Source organism: Euprymna scolopes, chromosome 19 (genome assembly GCF_053919585.1).
Source record: "Euprymna scolopes isolate OS-2025 chromosome 19, ASM5391958v1, whole genome shotgun sequence".
NCBI lineage: Eukaryota > Metazoa > Mollusca > Cephalopoda > Sepiida > Sepiolidae > Euprymna > Euprymna scolopes.
In genome coordinates, this window is record NC_136500.1 from 20,173,896 (window position 1) to 20,197,694 (window position 23,799).

The 23,799-nt window shown below is 32.5% G+C and overlaps 1 protein-coding gene and 1 pseudogene across 1 annotated transcript in view; one reads left to right on the top strand and one right to left on the bottom strand.

Annotated features, from left to right (window-relative positions):
• Positions 1-437: 437 nt before the first annotated feature.
• LOC145303475 (cerebellar degeneration-related protein 2-like) overlaps positions 438-23,799 on the bottom strand; it is a 180,510-nt gene continuing 157,148 nt past the window's right edge. Inside the window, exons 5-6 of the mRNA XM_080144828.1 lie at positions 6,754-6,978; positions 438-1,191 (exon numbers count right to left, since the gene is read on the bottom strand). Coding sequence (XP_080000954.1) covers positions 661-1,191; positions 6,754-6,978 — 756 coding nt within the window. The 3' untranslated portion in view covers positions 438-660. The remainder of the gene's footprint in view (positions 1,192-6,753; positions 6,979-23,799) is intronic.
• Positions 8,986-9,123, top strand: LOC145240479 (U2 spliceosomal RNA; annotated as a pseudogene).

Below are 23,799 nucleotides of genomic sequence, written 5' to 3' on the forward strand. Positions count from 1 at the left end.
AGGTGACAACTCAATTCAGTTACTGAAATTTTATTTGTATTAAAAAAAATATGAAAAACTTAATCATTAAAAATCGTAAATTTTGATTTTCTCAATAAAAAAAAAAAAAAAGACTATAATTACATGATTTTTAGAATATGACATCTTTGTTCCGTGGCGATACATCATAAAGATTTTTCTGTATATATATATTTTAATTAAGTCAAATTCTAAATAAGAACTTGCATTTCTTTTAGAGTTAGTTTGTTATGCATAAGTTTGAAATAGCATTTTTATCATCAAATCAGCAGAACTGTCAAGCGTCTACTTTTTGCTGCAGTAAAAAATTTCTATATGTTGCACTGTCAATCGATCCGTTTGTCAGTCTGTCACGCTTAAATTTGAAACAATGTCAGTAAACCTGCAGATTGAATACATCTTAAAATTATCTGGTCTTCTTTTATTCTTGTCGGCATAAAAAAAAAAAATCAGGGGTTTAAAAAAAAAAGTTTTATAAATTTTGTCTTTTTTGCAAATTTTTCTGAAAATAACTTTTCAGCTAAAGGCAAGAAACGTTTGAATTGGTTTAAGATGAAGATAAAAAAAACAATATACCACCATCCTGATCCTCTGCAAGGGAGCGGCACCCTCAGTTAAACTGATGCTAAAAACTAATTTGCCTCATGTGTTTGAACTCCGTATCATGGGATTATCTTCTTTTAGTGGGGAGGTCACAGGTGTGTTTGTTGCCGACCTTGTTTGGGGCTCCTTTCCACCAGTAGCCGCTGTCGCCCCTGAACCTTGCTGCTCGGGGGATTCTTCAATCCGTGACTTCCGCAATGTGGCAAAGATGTCCTTGAACAGAGAGCGGTAAGCTGGTGGGCTTGTCACAGAGTCGCCCGTGTCAGAGTTCACTTCGACACAACGGTGTAAATTAACGAGGAGAGTTTGCACTTCCTTGTGTGACACACGGAAATTACGGTCAGCCTCGTCGTCTTCAGCGTCAACTCCAACCCGACTCCGGCGAATCTTGTGCTGCAGCAAAGCCTCATATTTTTGACACAAAGCATAATACTGCGACTCAAGTTCACTCAGGATTGAAACGCTTGACTGGACCCCATTTCCAGACAGCTGTTCTCGTGTCTCCATAAGGACTTTGTGGATGGACTCATTACTACCATACACGCTGCCTCCATCCTCCAACCTTGCAATCTGGGGAAAAAAAAAACATTTTAAGATGAAACATTATTAAGCAGAACACACGGATTTGAGAACAAAAAATATGAAAAAGAAAAAATTATTTTGGAAAGAAATGAACGGAACAAAAACATTTGTTTAGATTAATCTTTTAATTCCATGAACAAACTGCACGCCTGTGGAACTCTTCTGTTTGCCTGCTTTCCAGCTGACTACGGTTTGGTAGTCTTCAAGTCTAACGTAAACAAGTTCTTGATGAGCAATCCAATTTACCAAATTTCCAATACTAATGATTACTATGATATTATCCCATTGACTACTGTACACTCAATAACCTTTATCTTGAGTGGCTTACAGACCTGTATAAGTGGTGACTTCTATGCAAAAAAAAAAAAATATTCAATGCATTTCAGGTACTTACAATGTCATTGCAATATCAGTACAAATTCAAAAAATTACAAAAAAATAATCCAGTAGATGTGTTAAATATATTTTTAACAAAAAAATCCACAATTATGTTCTGAAAAAATTTTTTGTTTAAAAATGGCGGACCCTTAATTTAAGTCAAGTCACAGGTTATCTTCCTTGTCTGCTGAATTACCTGCACAACTTTTGCCCATTAAAACATGACAAAACACGATCAATCGATAAATTCTATTTTTACCTATAATTATTTTTCTACAGGATCATTTTTCGCGACTTATACTAATTTCAACATGACATGTTAGTATGTAATGTTTTCACCTGAAATGCGTTGGTTTAAAAGATTACCAATCTACACAAGAACCAAACATGTAAATTGGGTTGCAAAGTATGATCAGCAAAAAGAATGTGACGATTGGGAATTGGGTCACAAACAGGTTGATGACGTAAACAAAGGTTATTTAACAAATTTATTGTTTATGGAGAGAGAGAGAGAGAGAGAGAGAGAGAGAGAGAGAGAGAGAGAGAGAGAGAGAGAGAGAAAGAATGACCAATTCGTGGAGAAGAAAAAAGAATTGTGACCAAACTGCACAGGTTAGAATCCAATCTGTTCTTTTGTAAATTAATTTAACTAGGAAATAAAGCACTTTTATAAAAAAAAACAAAAAAAAAACAAAAAAAAACAAAAAAACCCTACTCCTTTTATAATAATAAGGGAACCAACTTGGCTCTGAAAAGAAATGAGAAAGCAAATATGATCGTTTCTTTTACATTCAACACTTAGGTTTAACAAACAATAAAATCTCGACTTCCTTGTATTATGAAGAGAATTTAACTGAGGTATGGCAAGTGTACCCCCCCCTCCCCTAAATCAAGCATATTAGCTAACAGCTATAGAAGATAAGATTCAGATCGATTCAAATAAAGGATATTCACATTGAACAAAATTCATCTCCCCCCTCTCCCTCTCCCTTCTAAATTTATTTACTTTCTTTTTTTTCTTTTTTACATTATCCATTACCTCAGAGTTCCTTAACATTTGCAAATGTTTAAAGTAATTTTTTTTTAAATTGTGCATTATTTTATTGTTACCAGAAAAGGAAAAACATTAGCGATTCTACACTATTGGGACGAAATTTTGAAGTCGATAAATAGAGTTTTCAGATAAACACCAATGGTTTCTACTGATTTTTTTTGTCAATTCTAATAAGTTACAATGGTAGCTTCCAAGTAATGCAGTCAAAATTACCTGAATATTACCGAATTATTAAACAAAACAATTTTAATCATGTTAGCAGGTGGAAATTTTTGGCCATCTTGTTTAAATCAAAACAGAAAATTACCTCCCTTTTGAACTCTTCTATCTTATGATCGTTTTCATCGAATTCTATTTTTTATTTTCTTTAACAATTTTCTACCTTATCAATTTTCATAATCATCTCAAAAATATAACGAATATGTAGATACCATTGTTTTCACTTGAAATTCAGTATTACGATTTCCGAAATTTCGTCCCAATAGTGTAAAAGTGCCAAAACATTTAATTTTCAGTGTTTTGTCGACTTGTAAAAAACTAAAGTAAAACCTACATCCTTCATGATGTATACTCTGCCTATTCTCATTTTTGTCAACCAATCACATTTTTCTGTTTGCATAAGAACAGAAAAACTCTGAAAACACTATAACTTTTTAAATACAGGATGGAACGATAAAATTGTCACCCTAGAAAAGACAACATGATTCCATTTCCGTTTGATGAAAACCGGTTTTCTTTTTTTTTTCTTTTTGTTGCAGACCATCTACTAGTTGACCAGCTAGATACAAATCCCAAGAGTGATATGAGCCTTCTATCATGTCTGAAAGTGACACAATGTTCAACGAGCGAGATCGGAGATGCGCCACTGTACAGCTCATGCTCTCTACCAATCCAAGTTATGACAACAGGATTATTGCCAGCACCTTCAAAATGCAAATCAGGATGGTTCAATGCTTGAAAGCAAAGCTCAACAAAGTTTCCGGACATGTTTATGGTCTTTGGTGTGGTTTCAAGTGAGGGCCACATCATGCCACTTGACATGTTTGAAGTTGGCTTGAAAGTCAACACCAAAGTTTATTTGGATGTGCTGAAATGTGTAGTGATCCCAATCAGGTGGTTGCTGGCAGATCATGGGTATGGCAGCAGGACTTGGCGCTAGCCCACAAGTCCAAAGAGACCAGGCTTGGCTTCAGAAGAAATGCTACAACTTTGTACCTTTCTCTCACTGCCCCTCCCTCCTCCACTGATCTGAAGTCGCTGAACTACTTCGTTTGGTCATACGTCGAGAACATCACCAACATGGTCTCTCATGACACAAAAGACAGCCTGATCACTGCCATCCGTCGGCACTTGTGGAAAGGCATGCTCCCAGTTTCAGACCCGTATCGAGGTGGTGAATGGAGGCGACTACATTGAATAGATGTCAACTCTACTATATAATCAAGTAACCTGAATTGATTATTTTAATAAAAGTTTTAAAATAAATCTGTAGTTTTGTTTTCTTTAGGGCGACAAATTTATCATTCCACCCTGTAATATATAAATTGTTTAGAATTATCAGTGCTTATTTAAAAAAAAACAACAACAAAAAAAAACCCAGACTTATAAATACAGAAAAATCTTTATGATGATTTAATCATCACGGAATGAAAATGTTATATTCCAAAAATCATATAAATTGATCAAGTAGTTTTTTTTTTTTTAACTAAGAAAATCAAATTTTACGACTAAGCAAGTCATAGTGTTTACATTGACCATGATGAAATAAATAAAGGGGTGGTAACTAAATTCGAAGTATCTCAAAATCAGCCTTACACTGAATACAGTTTAGTATTGAAAACGCTAAAAATTGTAAATTTTGATTTTCTAGGTTTAAAAAAGATACTTAATCAATTTACATAATTTTTGGAATATGACATCTTTGTTCCATGATGAGTATATATATCAAACGTTGTTCTGCATTTTTTTTTTTTTTTTTTTAAATCAGTGTGATTCTAAATAAGCACCGAATTATTCCTTTGTTTGTGAGAAAGAGATTTGTAGCTTTACAAAACAAATTCCAGATGAGCATGAAACTTTGTAAATTGAATAAATTTCCAACTTTAAATTATGAGACTTTGTTACTCTTTGATGTTGTTTTTTTCTTTTTTTTTAAAAAATGGGTTTCCACTTATTAATATCAGAAGCTACTCAGGGATATGCGTTAACGAAATAGATGAATATTATATTTCATTCAAAAAATATTTATTTTGACCCAGAAGATTGGTAAAAATACAGACAATTTTTTTGTTCAATTTAAACATAAAAGTCTTTTTAAAGAATATGTATTTTTGTTGTTGTTGAGTCATCACCTATCACGGGCAAAACCATTAATATATTAGATATGTTTGTGCATCTAATTTATTTATTTTTTATTTGCAGACTGTTATCCTCATCTTTGTAGTTGTTGTCTCACCATATTTCAACCAACTCATCCTCCTGCAATGGGATAAGAATGCTGAGTCTTCTAACTTTATCCCCAGTAATTACTGCCTTCCATAGTTGTTGTCCCACCATATTTTGGCAAACTAATCCTCTAGCTTGCTTTCGGTAAGATTGAAACCGCTATTTTCAGACAATGCTCACCTGAAACCATAGACTCAATGCCTTTATCCACTCCACAACAACAACTATGAAAATGAGGATAACAGTTCGCAAATAAATAAAATAAATACACAAATTAATCATCTCAAAGGATTCCAATAAAAAGATAAATGGATAATATGAAAAATAACAAATATACTAGATAGATTTGGTTCCAAAATTATTCTGGTTTGCAAAAATTGGTAAAATGCAAGCATTTTTTTTTTCAGTTTTAGCTTAAAAATTTGTAATTTTTTTTTAAGTATACACTTTGTTCTTACCAATCACTTATCAAGAACAAAAGCCACTCGGTGATAAGGGTCAAAATGATGGATGGATTGTCAGTTGAATGATGAAGAATATTATAAGTTTGTTTCAAAGAAAAACTCATTCCGGGTTAGAATTGAAAGATTAAACATTCCGGGAGTGGAAGACAGAACATTGAAAAAAATTTTGACTTTTTTTTTTGTTTTATCTATTTTAGCTATCAGTTAAACAATTGCATGTTTTTTTTATTGACTAATAACCTATTCACTTTTTACAATTATTTTACTAACATGTGTGAAAAAAAAATTTCTGTTAAAATTGTTAAACTGTTATTTTGCTGAAATAATGCAAGCGGTGGACACATTAGTTAACTGTGCCTTTATTTCAAAGCATAGCTCAAATAATGTAAGGGCGATAACTCTTGTTTTAAACTGAAGGTTAAAATAGGAATTACCTTACATTAAAATTTTCTCTTATCTCTATAATAGCATCATATACGTACGACTTGCACATTATTATTAAAAAATATATTTTCAATACACAAAACTAAATTCTAATGAACAATATCTAAGAATAAACAGTTGATGCAAAGAGTTCATTGTTTGAATATAAATAAATGGTTTTTATCCAAAATTCAATCTAATTAAAAAAAAAAACAAAAAAAAAAAAAAAAAAAAAAAAAAAACAATCCAGAAAACTTTTTATGATGTACGTACCTGTCATGGAACAATCATATTCCAAAAATCATATAAATTGATCAGGTAGTTTTTTTGTTTAACTAAAAGATCAAATTTTATGGTTTTTAGTGATTAATAATACTTTGCAGCCATTAGAAGACTGATTAAACAAACAAATAATAATATCTCGGTAGTTGAATTGAGTTGTCTCTCTAGATTTCTAAAACATGGTGGATCCATCTTGCTTCCTCATAAAATTTGATTTTATAAGTTAATAAAAATAACTTGTTCAATTTACATGATTTTAAGAATGACATTTGTTCTGTGACAAGTATGTACATTAATGATCTTTCTGCATTTTTAATTAGGTTGAATTCTGGTCAAACATCAAAAAATTTTATTCTAATGCAAAAGTGTTGCTTTTTTTTTTTCAATGCTTGATCGATTTGTTAAAAAAAGAAGAAAAAAAAGCTAACATTTTTCCATTCGTTTTAACAGAAAGGGCTTACATATAAGAATTTTGAATTCTGTGACATGCTAACCCTAACTCACCTTTCCTTCACTGGTCATGTATGGTTCATCATGTTCAACCTCTTTACCAAGGACACCTGCAGGTAGACAGGGTTTGATCTCATTACCACACCGCCGGCACACCTTCTCGGATCGTAGCTGTAACTGTTTCAACTCCGCCTCCAATTTGTTTGTCTCAATCAAACGCGTTTCTAATTCTTCCACTTTGCTCTCAAGATTTTGATTGTCTTCGATCATCACAGCCACCTGTGCACAAAAGACAACAAAAAGAAAAAAAATGGGGGAGACAATTTTTTATCAAGGAATTTCAGAAAAGAAATTCAAACTTGGAGAAGAGAATAAAACGGAGAGAATTTGATTCTAGAAAATTCAGCTGAGAATATGTGTCTAAATCAGAAAAAAATTATCTACAAAAAAATGAAGGAAATGCGTTTAACAGTAAAAAAAATAACGTTGAATTTATATAATTTTGATTAGTTCAGACTACTGTTCTCATGTTGAGTGTTATTTGCAGAATGTTTTGAGTGATGTAACCTCTGACCCCCTACAATTAAATTTAAACTGGAAAATAAAACACAAAACCTTAGTTCTAGCTATACTGACATTTTGAAAAAAAAAAAAAAACAATGAAATAATAATAGTACTAATGCACTGTACAAACTGGATGTTGTTATAGTTGCATATTATGAATCTGATTTCTTGGTACTTGTATGTCTGTTTTCACACTGAAATAAGGTCATTATTTAGAAAGCCATTCTTAACATGAAGATGGAAGGATGTTTTGTAACTATTTTGTACTTTCACCTAACAATTTAATGAACACAAATATCATGAAGATTGAATTTAACTTGAAAATATGATTAACAACAAAAAACCAAAAACATTAGTTTGAAAGAGTTTTCAAGCGTTTTTAAAGGTGCTCTGCATATTTCAGCAGCGATGTTAGGTGCTGGTCAAGCCAGTGCGGACATTTATGAGAAATGCACAATTAACAACTTCCGGTTTTTACAATGCACTAGCGCCAAAATAATGAACAAACTTAAGAAAAAGAAATGTTTCAAGAATAATAGGATAGAAATGTTGCTAAGAATAACAATGGCGAAAAAAAAAATAATCTTAAAGAAATACACGGCATACCATCTGCAAGAGAATCTAATATAAAAAATATATATTGCTAGCACATACATTGCACTTAAGATTAGACTATACAATCATAGGACCTAATTTTAAAATATAAATATATATGTACTTACATGCATCAATTTGTGTGTGTGTGCACACAAGCCCCCCCCCTCTCACTCTTGGGTTGAGCATTCTTGGTAGTGATATTGCCAACTGCTACTTTAGTATAATGTAAACGCCTTTGTAAATAAACAAATGGAGCACTGTGAGAGTTAAAGTACAATGTTTATATAAAGCATTGTTAGCCAGCATTGCCTGTCTCCAGTAACCTGTTGGTTAGAGCTACCGACTATCAACTTGGTTGTTCAATTCTGGGCTTGAGATGGGTGTTGGTCTAGCGACACTGAAGAGCTGTGACACAGTAAAACAGTCTTTATATATTGGCCAAAGATGAATACAGGTAAGGAGAAGATTTTTAATAGCAAAAATAGGTTAGTAAAAAAAAATAATAATTTGGAGCAAAAAACTAAATCCAATATCCAACACGTTTTTATTCTTGTCTTATAAGGGAGGTGGTGTTTGATCAACACTGCTGAGGAGTCATGAGATAAAATACTGTTTTGTTTTTAGATCCCCAAAACAGTCTTTCATCGTAAAAAACTGAGGATTTCTATAATAATATTAAGACTAGCATAAATTTTTAGTAGTAAACTAATATATAAGAGATTAATTGAGTTACAAGCAAAGGAGTTTCCCAATGAAGGACCTGATGAGTTTTTAGTCGCGTGCAAGCGACTCTAAGTCGGTCAGTCGGTCTGTCCATAACACTTTTGTGCTTGGCCTTTTTGGTTAAGATCAAAGGTCTGTTGTTAATAGATGCTGTTCTTAGCTTTTTAAGTTTTTCTTGGCCAAAAAGTGCAGTATCTGTTCCGGCAGATACTGCAAGCAAAGACACTATGTGGGGGCAACCCCACATATAAGACCTTGGTCAATGTAGGGGCAACGCTTCATACCAATTGTCACTATCCAGCTCCCCTACTCCCTGGGGAGTTGGTCCCCATTTCCCCTTCACTCCTCACATTAAAAATCGGCCTTGTGCCTAATTTGCTCGGTGGGGGAGCAAATAAATACAGCTTTTCTTGGCCTTTTGGCCAAGATCAAAGTGTAGTATCTGTTCTTACTACATGCTGTACTTATGTTTGTAAATTTGTGATATTAAGTGAGGGGATCACTTTTCTGTATTAATTTAATGTAAAATGATCACCCACTTTACAACCAGTCAGTCTCAAAGCCATTCAAGTCATTCTCCAAATCATTCAAGTTGTTTTTGAAGGATTCCAGTTATTTTTTAAGCATTCAAGTCATTCTTAAGGTCAGTCAATTCATCCTTAAGTTCATTAAAGTCATTCTAAGTAATTTACTTTTTATTTATTTAATAATTCAGCCCATTTTTCGGTCATTTTAGTTTATCTTTAAGAATTTCATGCCAATCCTACATTCATTCATTCATTCATTACACGAGAGCACACGACTAATGGCTATCAGCCTTGTTTTATCATAAAGTTTTAAATATTGAAAATCTTCGAAAACTAATATATATTTAAGGAGATTAAAGAAAATAATGAAGGATTCTTTTAATGTGCACTTTCAATACACACACACATAATCCAAAGTCCTTTGCTGGAAAATTATTTTGCTAGTAAGTCAATTAATCTCTCATAATCATTGTATTAGTATGCTTTCAAGAACCTACACTAGTTCTAGTATTTTAGGGATCATCAGTTGTTTAAGATGAAACACTGTTTCGGGGGATTAAAAAACAAAACAGTATATTATAAGGTACATGCAAAATCAATGCCGATGTTCGAAATGAATAAACATTTTGACCCCCTCCCTTTAATTAAAAATTCACCAAAAATCAGGAAATTAACCAATTTTAATGGAATTTTCAGTATTTATCAAATAATGATCACTGAATATAATGAATTTATTATTTTTATTTAAATCATGGTAAAAATGTATTATTTTGTTTAAACAAAAAACACCTTTACTAAAGTTATGATTTTCAGTAGTAAAAAAAAAAAAAAATGATTGAATTTATTTTTGCTTTTTTATGAAAATATAGCATCATAAAATACAATTTAAAAGAAATTTAAATTTTTACAGGAACATTACGATAAAAGCCCTTAAAGCCTGTATTAATGAATTCGATATAACTCAAATAAAAATGAATTTCTTGAACTACCGATCTTATCGTTGAATTAAGCATTGTTTATTTAATATTTTCACACAAAAAAATTATAATAGCAAAAAATATTTTATATGCAAGATTTTAATATTTTCCTTGCTTGAATGAAAAGACAAAAGCAAAACCAAATTTGGATGCCTAATATTTCACCCTTTTTGATTTGAAGAACTTTATCAAAGTTGATACAGTTCTCTAATTAAAAGGGATGAAATAGCAGTCAACGATAAATGATTGTGGTTTGATTTAACTTCTGTAGTTGGCAATTATCCACTTTCCCATATATTTTCTCTCCATACGTGTAGCTAGAATTTTCAGTTTTTATATACAATTAAAATACTGACATGATAATTTTAAAAAAGCCCAAAGAAATTAATACCTCTTACCAAAAAAAAAACAAAAAAAATCTGAGTTTAGAAGGATAAAACACTTGTAAAATTTGCTATAAATTTTTTTAATGAAAAGTTCAAAGTCTATGAGAGAGAGAGAGAGAGAGAGAGAGAGAGAGAGAGAGAGAGAGAGAGAGAGAGAGAGAGAGAGAGAGAGATATCAATAATCGTATTATGGAATTATTAATATAAACTAACTAGGTGAATGCCCAGGTTATTTTATTTGCGGAGCAGAATAGTTTTAGTCCTCTTTACAAGAATTAAAATGATAAATGATATAAAACTATATGTCTAGAATCTTTAATTTAATTTTGATCAAAATCCATGACATGATTTTGATTCTAGAAAATCTTTCAAATTTAAAGCTTAGGCTTAAGTAGTCTTGAGGAGGAATTGAAATTCAGGAAATCTTGTTAGATTGAGGCCTAACGACTTTGAATCAAATTCAATGCAAACCTGAAATATTTGAACCTTCAAATGAAGTGTTATGTCCTTATTATCCCCCCCCCTTCAAAATCCTTTAAAAATACTTCAAATTTATTAACTGATGTCTAATACCTATTGTTAAAAATTCACAATAATCATAATTATCTTAAGTTTTACAAAAGACTTCCACCACCTTTTTGGTCCCTTTGCATAAAACTAAATTAAATTAAATATAGATCACATTTGGACCCCCTTACACCTAGCAGCAGTGTTCTAAACTTCATAATGATTGGTTAATTAGTTTAGGAGTGAATCTTGTACATGCAAACATACCTAACTTTATATAAATGAAGATATCATGTAGCCCACATTATGATAAATTTATGCCAATCGGCTTCGTCTCAATCTTTAACAATCAGTTAATTAGTTTACAAATGAATCCTTACATATAAATTTATACCATACCTAACTTGTATATACCGCCACTGACCGGGATTTAATAATGTAATTTTAGTTTTTTTAATGAAAATATGTAAGTCATATATGATGCTATTACTATAGAATTAAAAAGAGGAAATTTTAATGTAAGGAAAGTAACTCCTATTTTAACGTTCAAGTTTAAATAGAAGTTATCTCCCTTATATCATTTGAGCTATGCTTTGAAATAAAGAAAGTTTACAAATGTGTCGTCTACCACTTGCGTTATTGCAGCAAAACAGCTTGAATAACAATTTTAACAGAAAATTCATTTTCTGCAATTATTTCACTAACATATCAGTAGGTAAAACAATTTTCTGTTAAATTTTTTTTTTTTTTTTTAAATTTAGTTTAATTCAATTTTATGTATGTAAAAAAAGTGGATAGATGTTCTCCTTGAAAATTCAGATATGACTGAGGTTAGTGAAATTTTGATAATACGTATCAGGCATCCATTAAAATATATCTTAAAAAATTGAATTTACCCTGACATCTTTATCTGTATTGTATATATAAAACGAAATAATCAAGTTTTACATTTGCAATCATTTTTATTTTTTAAATATTCGACAATTCTTATAGGAATCTAATTGCAATCTCTATTAAAAGTATTAAATATGTTGGTATCAACAGCATTTCTGAATCCACAAAAATTCTTTAGATCATCAACGATATATTCAGTTTAACATCCGTTTTATATGTTAGCATGGATGGCTTTATGAAATTGACTTCCAATGTTACTTATCTCTGCCAGATCTTTATTTAACACTTTCTTTCAGAACCATGTTTATCACTTCCTCTCCTCTATTCATTCATCGTGACCATACCATCAAAGTCTGCTCTTTTGCATGTATATCCTTATAGTGTCCAAATTTAATCTTTATCTGAGTTCATCAGAACTAAGCCTGTCTTTAAAAATCACATTACACATCCGTTGCATCATTTTCATATCATTTCTCACCATGCAACGCATATCCTCAGCTCTCCATAGCCAGACTTTACTTCCATACGTCATCACGCTGCATACACATGCCTGATAAACTCTTCCCTTTATAAACAGCAATGGCAGAATTTCACTGAACTTATTTCATTCCCTTCCTAACTATTGCAACCATAATAGCACTTCACTGTGCTTCAGTGTAACAGAAATTTTCAACAATCTCAGACAATCCCAAGATACTTTCTCCACGTCTGAATTGTCACTCGCAGAAACTGTCAAACTTTGAATAATTTATAAGAATGGATGTTTTGAAGTCCATTCGATCTGTACGTTTAACAATTGAAATCCTATGTTTCTGAATTTTTGAGATGAAGATTGATTTTTTAGATTATTCGGGCTACTGCTCTGATCTTGAATGTTACTCTCCCAACGTTTTGGTTGATGACACTTCCAAACTTCTTCAGGTGTATTTTATTGAACTCTGAAATCTTTCTGTCAAACTCAAGAATCGGCACATAATTTGAACGGAAACCTTTATTTAACCCATGAAGTTAACATGCTCTCATTCCATCAGAATAGATGTAATTCATAATTGTATTCTGAATGTGTCCTTGACTTAGGATTGAACCTTCAATCTCTAGAAGAGTGTCACTTACAACTGAATTTTACCAAATGATTTATCCGTTACACCACAAATCTTTGTAGACAACCCAAATATGAAATAATCCAATGAATATGAAATGTATAATCCAAATATGAAAATCCTGTTTCAAATGTAAGCATGACAAACAAATAAAAAAAGGCAATTTCAAACTTAAGCGTGACATACTAACTAAGGAAAATTCAATTTCAAACTTAAGCATAACAAATGTCACTCTAAAGAAAATAACACTACAGCTTTATTTTAAAACTTTTATTGAAAAAGAAAAATCAATTCAGTTAACTTGATTATGTCGTAGAGCTGATATCTATTCAATGTGGCCGTCTTCAGCTTCAATCACGACCACAATATGGGCATGAAACTGGGAGCTCGACGAATACTCGGCGGATGACGGTGATCAGATTGGCTTTGATGTTTCAGGAGGTCATGTTGGTGATGTTCCGATGTATGACCAAACAAAGTAGTTCAACAGGTTCAGGAGGGGAGCCAGTGAGAGAAAGGTACAAAGTCGTAGTACTCCTTCTGAAGCCAAGTCTGGATCTCTTTGGATGTGGGCCAGCGTGGAGCTGCTGCCACATTCAGGGTCTGCTAATGGCCACCTAATTGCACCAGGGAATCATAACACTTTTCAGCACATCCAGGTACACTTTTGTGTTGACTTTCAAATTGACTTTGAAAATGTGAGGTGGCATGATGTGGCCCTCACTTGAAACCACACTAAAGACCATGACTGTGGGCGGTTTGTTCAGGTGTGCCCTCAAATGTTGAACCGTCTGTATTTGCATTTTGATGCCGTCATAACTTGGATCGGTAGAAAGCAAGAGTTGTACAGCAGCACATCTCTGATATAGCTTATTGAACATTGTTTCACTTTTAGACATGATAGAAGGCTCTTATCGCTTTTGGGATGTGTACACAACTGGCCAATTAGTAGATGGTCTGCAACAAAACATAGAAAACCAGTTTTCATCAAATGGAAATGGAATCATGCCGTCTTTTCTAGGGTTACAATTTTATTGTTCTACTCTGTAGATGATTTTTTAAATATATTTTCGTTTTGTCACAGATACCATACAGATTTTTCTTTGGTTTTGTTTTTTAATATAGTAGGAATTTGGGACAAGAACCAACATTTTTATGGTGGAATGTGTTATAAAGCTTTTTTGATGGAGAAATTTAATTTCACTCTCAAATCAAATTCCCTCTGTTCATTAACAGTCAAACACAAAGAAAGGAAAGAATTAAAAAGTTTTGAATTGTCCTTTATAAACAACAGGGAATAACACCACATCAATAATACTATTTAACCAATATTGAGAGAAAGACAAACAGAATGTGTGTGTGAGAGAGAGAAAGAGACTAATTTGGGATTTTGTCTTGATTTTTTATATTTAATGGGCTTTGTTCCCACTCCCCTCCTCAATTAGGTTGGAACAATTTAACTCAAGCTCAGTGGGTGACCCAACTGGTCACATTTTACCTTGTCATACCATAGTTCAACAGTGGTGCTGTCACTGTTGGGTTGAGGTGTTGCTCTGTTCAGTCATAGGAGGTCAACCTTCTCTGGTTTTATCTTTTCTCTGAGAAGAGGGTTAGTTTATTGCTAATTGCCTAAGACACCCTCACCAGAGAATGCTAACAGAGTTGCTCAGAGTGTGTTGACTTCTCAAAACCACACCGTACCTTGTGTCTAATCTCCTAGCAAGGATGTATATAGGATTTAAGCTCAATAGATGTTAATTTTTTTTATACTCCAGAATATATATAAATAATAGTAAGATTCCAGTAACCATGTCTTTATCCACTTCGTTAACATTTATACAATCAAATTACAACAGAGTTATATATGTTTGTTTGTTTTTTCTATGAGTATATCTCAGCAGAAGGAAAGGCCAAAAACTCGTCCAGAACATCAGGAAATAATAAAAAAAAACAACAACAAAAAGATAACAAAACTCACGTCATTAGAGCATTTATATATGTAGGTTCAATTAGGAATATACGTTTCTATGGGCAAATAGCTCCACTGCCTTGTGGATGTCTTGAGAAAGGCTAAGGGAGTAAATCCTGACAAAAACTTGGTGTGGAGTTCCGATAAGCAGATGGTGAAGCACTGCAACACCTTTCCAACAATTCCTGCATCTGTACTGGCTCCAACTGTATTGGCTTGCATTTCCATCGGATTTTGCGACATCAAGAAAGGGACCCTGATAACTGGGCAAACTCAAGTCTTCTTATCACCTGCGCAGGCTTGCATCTGGAGAGGCAACTCCAGTTTTGAGTGTATAGCCACAGTAGATGCTGCAGTACATCAGATGCAGAAAGCCATTATCTCGTGAGCCAGAAGGTTGCCAGCATACATTTCTGTTTATTTTCAAGAGTGCCATAATTAATAAATATAACTACTAACTACGAGAATTTAGGAAATTATCCTTTTTGAAAATGAATGTCATGGTTTAGGAACTGAATTTTGATTTAAATTGTAATAGTCTTAATAAAGTTTCAAGAAATAAAAGGAAACTTTTCGATTTAGCAACAAAAAAAATAAATAATGAATTTTATTAATTGTATAAAAAAATGAAAAACTCATGCAAAAAAGAAAAAAAAAGAAGACCCAAACAAAAATCATAATTCACCATTAAAAAGAAAATCAATATTTTAGCCCCGAAAAGATAATTCATTTATAAACTTTTTTAAATAATATTTACAAATATTCCATATCAGTTTGACCAAAGAATCCAAGATGAAAAATGAGTTTTTTTTGTTTTTTTTATCCCCTCATGCTATTGAATATACATTTCACAAAAATTATCTTAGCAGAAAGAAAATGGAATAAAATGTCATAGAAGTCTAAAAATAGATTTACTGCAATGATTTTTCCACTTAAAATAAAACCATCATCAGATGAAAAGCATACTGAAAACTGAAATATTCATTCAAATCTATATAATAAAATCAAATCAATTTTCCCCTATTTTATTTGTTATTATAGTTTTAGAACCAAAAGTTTTATATACTAATCTGTTCTGTAAACCACTTAGGCCAAATCCTCATGCATGTTTCCAAAAGATATGCGTTTATGTTTTCTTTAAAATATTCTTACATTTTGTTTGAGTAAACTGCTTCACCCAAATAAATCTTATACAGAGAGAGTCGCCATCATTTCCATTCTCAGACTGATATCTAATCACACTGCCCTCACAAACACTGGGCAATTTTCCTAATAGGGTGAAATCACTACAATTATTTCACTTTTTTCTTACTCTTGTCTATATACAAAACTAGATTTTAAATCAAAATAATAAACGCTTCCTAATAATACACTATACAATAATTTCACACATTCTAGATTAGTGAATTATCTACAACTTGCAGAAACTGATAAGCAAGTCAAAATGGCATATATTTTACTTTGTTTTAAACATGTTGCCGTTTTTTTTGTTTGTTTAACTTAAAAAATATTACAGAATATATAAATATTAACAATACTTGAATTACGTTTTCTAAGCATATTTTCCACGTTTGTCCCCACCTGCCCATTTCCTTTGATTATAGAATCACTTTCATAGTTATGTTATGCTCAGGAATTTCTTGATTAAATATACTTTCCCAAGCAACGCTGGATCACAGATCCCATTAGTTTTAAATAAAATTATGCCAGTCAGATATCAAAATTTGAATCTAAATAACATTTCTGACAAATCAAACTTTGATTCTGACTAGCCAATTTTTATTTGTTATTATTGCACCATGTTAATGATAATAAAATTTATTTCACTTCAATTTATTAAAAAAAGTTTACTAATCAGGGCTCTACGGACAAATTTATCTTTGACAACTAAATATTTCTGTTTACTAGCCAAATAGAAAAATTACTAGCCAAACCCACGTGACTTTTAGAATATGACATTTTCATTCTGCGACGAGTATGTACATTATAAAAATTTTCCTGTGTGTGTTTTTTTTAATAAGTGGAATTTTAAATATATAAATTTTATGTTGATACTTGAAGGTATAAGCATTCTAATTTCTTCATATATTTTTTAAACAGCCTTTGTTGAAAAACAAAAAGAGTACATTGTTCTATTAAACTGTTATTGTTAAAATAACTTTTTTTTTTTGATAAAAAGAACAAAGTTGAAAAGATATTTTTCACTCAGTGAGCCCTGGAAGATTGTTAGTGAAAGAAATACAATCGGCAAAAGATAAGCGTTTCATTATTTCTAGTCGCCACTTTGAAAAATCACTCGCAAATGTGACTGTTTCACTCGCACTGTAGAGCCCTGCTAATAGTTTTTTTTTCTTATAGTTTAATCACAAAATACATGCTAAAATGTTCCTTAATTTTGGGATTGAGTTATGTTTGAAATATAATCAATTTTAATTGTTTTGATTAGCTGTAAATTGCAATTAATTCACCTAGTAATTCCTCTCTTATTAAGTATCTGTTCTATCACTCTTCCTCTCTCACTATCTTGTTTGACCCACCATCTCACTCTTGTTTTATACTGTTTCTGTCAGTCTGTCTGTGTGTCTCCTTTCTAGTTTAGTAACAAAATAGTAATAAAAAAAAAAGGACAAAAGAAAAATACAGGAATAGTCCATTATAAACAAAACATTATATCGCCACATTTAACTTAGAGAGATTTCTATGGCAAGCGTCCAAAACTAGGGGACAAAATTTTAAAACCCAATATTTGTTAGAAATAATAACTGTGAAAAGCTGAAATATTGATATCTGGTAGTCGTTATCATTCAAAATAACATACTAAAATTTGAATCATTTGCAAAGGATAGAAAAAGAATTATAACATTTATTTATTTTCAAAATAGGAACGTCCAAAAGTAAGGGACAAAATTGAGAAAGACAATGCTATATTCAAATTTTTTGATTTCCTCTAAAGAATAAGTCCTACTTAGTCATTTGTAAACGTTGCATCAGCCGGCACCATGGCGAAATGCCAAAAACCTGATTACTCTGTGAGACAAGCTATTGTGAAGCTACAAAAAGAAAAGCACACCATTAGAGAGATTTCAGAGAAAGTGAAACGTTCCAAGAGTGTTGTAGGCAGACAATGATACTGGCAAAATAGTTAGTGCTTTTAAAACCCAGCAGACCCTGCAAAACTTCTGCAAGAGAAGATTGAATAATGCAGCATATGTCATTAAAGGACCGTTTTAAGTTTTGCACAGAAATTAAAAGGGTTATGAATAATACCTCATGTGTTAATGTGTCAAGACAGACCGTTTCTAGATGACTGCAAGAAATAGGGCTGTTTAATCGAACCCCAGGGAAGAAACCACTTGTTAGTTTGAAGAATAAGAGATTAGAGTTTGCAAACAGGTATTTAATTTGGACATATGAAAATTGGGCAAAAGTATTTTTCAGTGATGAAAGCAAGTTTAATTTATTTGGAAATGATTGAAAAAACAATATAAAGAGAAGTATTAATGAAAGATTAGGTGCAAAGTGTACTAAGAAAACTGTCAAGTTTGGGGGTGGAAGCGTCATGATATTTGGAATGTTTTCTTGCCAAGGTACGCCTCTTGTCCGGTTACAAACTCGTGTGAACGCGCAGATATATAAAAACATTGTTCAAGATCATGTTGTGCCAATCATACAGAATTCAGGTTTCGATAAGACTATCTTAATGCAAGATAATGCCCCATGTCACAAGGCAAAGGTGGTAATGAGTTACCTTAGTGAGCAAGATTTCGAAATTATGGATTGGCGACCGCAAAGTCCTGACTTAAATTCAATAGAACATCTTTGGAAGACCTTAGGAGTGAAAGTTATCGAAAGAAATCCCACTAACATCTTACTTGGTTAAAAAAAAGGGTGAGGTAAGGGGAACAGGAGGCAAAAGAAAAATGATAAAAAGATTTCATATGAATGGATAGTCCGGTGAAGGGTAAAAATCCAAAAATGGTAAATCCAAAACGGTCGAATTTAAAATTTCAATCCAATGGGTAAATTCCAAATGGTCCAAAATAATCCAAAAGGCAGAGTTCCTTGGAAAAAAGCGCAAATGGAATGAATTCCAAATCATTAAAAGAAAAGCACTGGAGATAAAATTTAAAACACGTCTGTCAAGGCTGGATGAATCAAAAGATCTGTGACTTACTTGTAGTTTCATTAAATACTTTTATATGCAAAATCCGATCCTGCATTTTGCTAATTCCTGCCTTCTGATGAGAAGGAGAGTATTTCTTTGAAACTCCGCGGATTAAGGACTATCCACTTATCTTGTGCTTCCTTTTTAAAATTAAATATGTTTTTAACTCTTTTTCAAGATGTCTTTTAACATGTTTTATTAATCATTTGTTCATATTATAAGCTCCATTTCCTTTTCGGTTTTATTGAGCTTTTACATATGGCTGAGTTTATTTTACTTGTAAATATTAACTCTTTAATATTTATAATATATTTTAAGTTTACCATTTAGATTACCTTGGTAAACTTATTGTAATTTTTATTTTATTTATATATATATATATATATATATATATATTTTTATATATATATATATATATATATATATATATAATTTAAAGGAGATTAGAATAATAGTCTAAAGAGCTAAGTGTATTTTAATGTAATAGTGAAGTTACTAGTTTAATTAAAATACAGGAAATGCTCGTTGTAATTTAGATATATACAGATAATTGACTTTGTTGTTGTTCCTTCTTATGAAACTGATTTTTAATTTAATTAAAATTTGATTTTTAAATTTAAAAAATTTTTTTTAAATTATAAATCACATTACTTAATATATATATATATATATATATATATATATATATATATGAGCAAACAGTTAATAAAATATGTTAAAAAACACTTTGAAATGAGTTAAAAACATATTTAATCTGAAAAGGAAACACTAGAAAAATGGATAGTCCTTAATCTGTGGAGTTTCGAAGAAATACTTTCCTTCTCATCAGAGGGTAGGAATAAGCAAAATACGGGATCGGATTTTGCATGCAGAAGTATTTGATGAAACAACAAGTCAAAGATCTTACTTGAAAACAAAAAAAGTAAGTGAAGCAGAGGGAATATGGTGAAGAAAAAGGTGATTACACATGAATGGATAGTCTGGTGGAAGATAAAAAATCCAGTGACGGTAAAATCCAAATGTAAAACTTCAAGAAAGTTAAAAGAATTTCCATTTGTACAAGTAAAATCCAAGGAAATCCCGTAATTGGAAGAAGATGGTCCATAATAATCCAAAGGCAGAAATCCATGGAATAATTCACAAAAATGTGTACAAGGAAAAAAGAAAAGATTCCAATAATATTAATAAAAGAAAAATAAGATATGCTTTTCACTCTACTTCCGAGACATAAATATGGATTATTATGGACCATCTTCTTCCAATTACGGGATTTCCTTGGATTTTACTTGTACAAATGGAAATTCTTTTAACTTTCTTGAAGTTTTACATTTGGATTTTTGCTAACTCCTACCCTCTGATGAGAAGGAAAGTATTTCTTCGAAACTCCGCGGATTAAGGACTATTCATTTATCTAGTGTTTCCTTTTCAGATTAAATATGTTTTTAACTCATTTCAAAGTGTTTTTTAAGATATTTTATTAACTGTTTGCTCATATTATAAGCTCTATTTCCTATTTGGTTTTATCGAGCTTTTACATCTGACTGAGATAATTTTATAAATATTAATTCTTTAATATTTATAATATACTTTAATTTTACCATCTTGGATCATTTTGGTAAATTTAATTGTAATTTTTATTTTATATATATATAAAATATTAACTCTACTTTTGCTTAAACAGTATCGCCTGAAGACGACTCTAGTTACTTGTAACTTGAGGGCATAGCTCAACAAAATTTCCGGCCACAGTTATGATCTTTAATGTGGTTTCAAGTGAGGGCCACATCATGCCACCTTACATCTTCAAAGTCGGCTTGAAAGTCAACACCAAAGTGTACCTGGTGCAATTAGGTGGCTGCTGGCAAACTCTGGGTATGGCAGCAGTTCTCGGTGCCAACCCGCGAGGCCAAAAAGACCCAGGTTTGGCTTCAGAAGGTGTGCTATGACTTTGTACCCTGCTCCCACTGCCACCCCCTCCTCTTCCAACCTGAACCTGCTGGACTACTTTGTTTGGTCATACGTCGGGAACATCATCAACATAACCTCGCACAACACCAGGCTGATTGCTGTCATCCACTGAGTATTTGCAGAGTTCCTGTTAGCACTTGTGGAAGAGGCATGTTTCTAGTCCAGACTCAAATTGAGGCAGTGATTGAGGCTGAAGGCAGCTACATTGAATTGATGTCAGCTCTACTACCTAATTAAGTTACCTGAATTGATTTTTTCAATAAAAGTTTTAAAATAAAGCTGTAGTGTTGTTTTCTTTAGAATGACAACTTTATTGTATATATAAAAAAACTAGGTCTAATTTCCAAACTTTACACATTAAATTAGATTCGGCAATAATGAATCAAATGTCTTCCAAGTGGTCTATTGTGTTTGGTTTATCAGTGTAGACATGAGACTCTACATATCCCCAAGAAATATAATTTAATGGGGTTAAGTCACATAAATGAGGTGGCAAATTTACGAGTTCATTTTGTAAAATTATTTGTTCATCAAATGTTTCAAAATGATTTTTGAAATAAATTTGCACAATTTACATACAAACGCTGCTCGGGTGTCAGCCTCTTCATTATGAATTGCCAAACCAAGATGAACTCAAAATAACTGATAATTGCTGAATCTACAATTAAAAATACAGTTCTCAATTTAAAGTTCGTTGCTTCTAAAACACACACACACACACACACACACACACAAATTATATTATCCACTTAGTTTTGGGTTTTGGTGTGTGCAGAGGTGGTCAACAAGGCTGATCCTGGCCTTGAACTGCCTTTCATAATGAGGGCAGATAGTTTCCTTTTCATATCCAGGTAGTTCTATTTCCATGTCTGGTGTAGCTTTAATACACACAAATGGGAGACCCAGGCCAAAGTCAAATCTGGAGGCCGACTATCACTGAAGGCACGGCCACTTTCAAGACCAACCGACATATGGGCCTCAAGGAGAAGAGAAAGGGGGGGGGGAAGAGACAAACGCCCTCAAGCTATATTATATTAGTAGTATGCGGAAAGAATAACAAGAAAAAAAAGAGATAAAAATCAAAAATGGATTACTAAACTAAAAGTTAGATAGAGAAGGAATGACCAAAACATTAAGTAAAAGAACCGCTATATAAAAAAAAAAATTAATAATCAAGCAGTGAAAGGATGAGGGTGGTAGGATAAAAACAGGAAAGGTTGACCACAATTTAGAAACTTGACCACACCAACTATTTTTGAAGTTAAAAGGGGTATTAATAAAAGAACCAAATTTATAAAGAATAAAAAAAAAATCCAGTTTTATTTGATGATATTTGAATAGAATGATGATGATGATGATGAATAATGATGAGGTTATCATCATCAGCATCATCAAATAATATTCAAACTCATTTTTCATGGCTCACGTGACATCGACAACAAACACAGAAAATAAGGACATCATCTATGACCGAATACACAGCAGTTTTGATGATGAACTCGATGGTTAGCTTTCGAAAATGTCGACAGCCAATATGGGACACAAAAAACGTTCACCTATGAAATAGATAAAATTTTTAAAAATGTTTCTTTACAAGGAGTGAATTTATTTATTTTCTGAAAAAAAAAAAAAAATGCAAAACAGTTTGTATAGAAGATGCAAGTAAATTGAAAACAAAATTAAATTAAAAGATTTCCAGCTATGGTATAACTGGAAATGTTTTCTCAATTAAATCATTTCTCTCTGATAAGTTCATAAGAGTAGTGGTTGATGGGCAGCAATCAGAGGCCCACAGTATTAATGCTGGAGTTCCACAGGGGTCCATACTGGGCCCAACTCTCTTCCTGATCTACATCAATGATCTCCCAAAACACATACTTAAATCATTCGTTGACATCTATGCTGATGACACGACCATCTACGGCAACACATCAAAGGCCGTAAATGACAAAGCTCTCTCTGATTCCCTCTCCTCTGATCTAGAGCGCATAGTTCAGTGGGGGAAGAGATGGCTGGTTACCTTTAATGCATCTAAAACAAAGCTCCTAATGTTACATCATCAACGCTCTGATCCTCATCTGGCATCAATTGAAATGGATGGCTCTCGTCTTGGGGAGGCTTCATGTTTTGACAAGCTCCTGGGTTTGACCTTTACTCCTGATCTGAAATGGAACACGTATCTCAAGTCTGTTGCTCGGGCCGCTGGGAAAATGATGGGATCCTTCTACCGCTCCAGAAGATATCTCACTACTGATGCAATTCTCTATCTCTATAAAAGCCAAGTACATCCAAAGATGGAATACTGCTGCTCTGGGCTGGAGCTTCAAAAAACAGCCTATCCTGCCTTGACAGAGTACAAAATAGACTTCGTGGCTTAGTGGGGGATGCTCTCTTCTCTTCCCTGCAACCTCTCTCCCACAGAAGAGACGTTGCGAGCCTATCTTTGTTTTATCGTTATTTCCATGGCAAGTGCTCATGTGAGCTCCAATCTCTGGTCCTCCCTCGCCAATCCTTCATGATAAACACCCGTCTAGCTAAAACCACTGTCAGTAATTTCCTCCACTCTTTATCTGTGCCTAAATCAAAACGTAGATTCCCTGAACATGGCTTTTTTCTGAGAAGTGCACGCCTGTGGAATTCTCTTCCGTTTGCCTGTTTCCCAACTGGCTACAACTTTGACGTCTTCAAGTCCAACATAAACAAATTCCTGATTAATCGCCCCC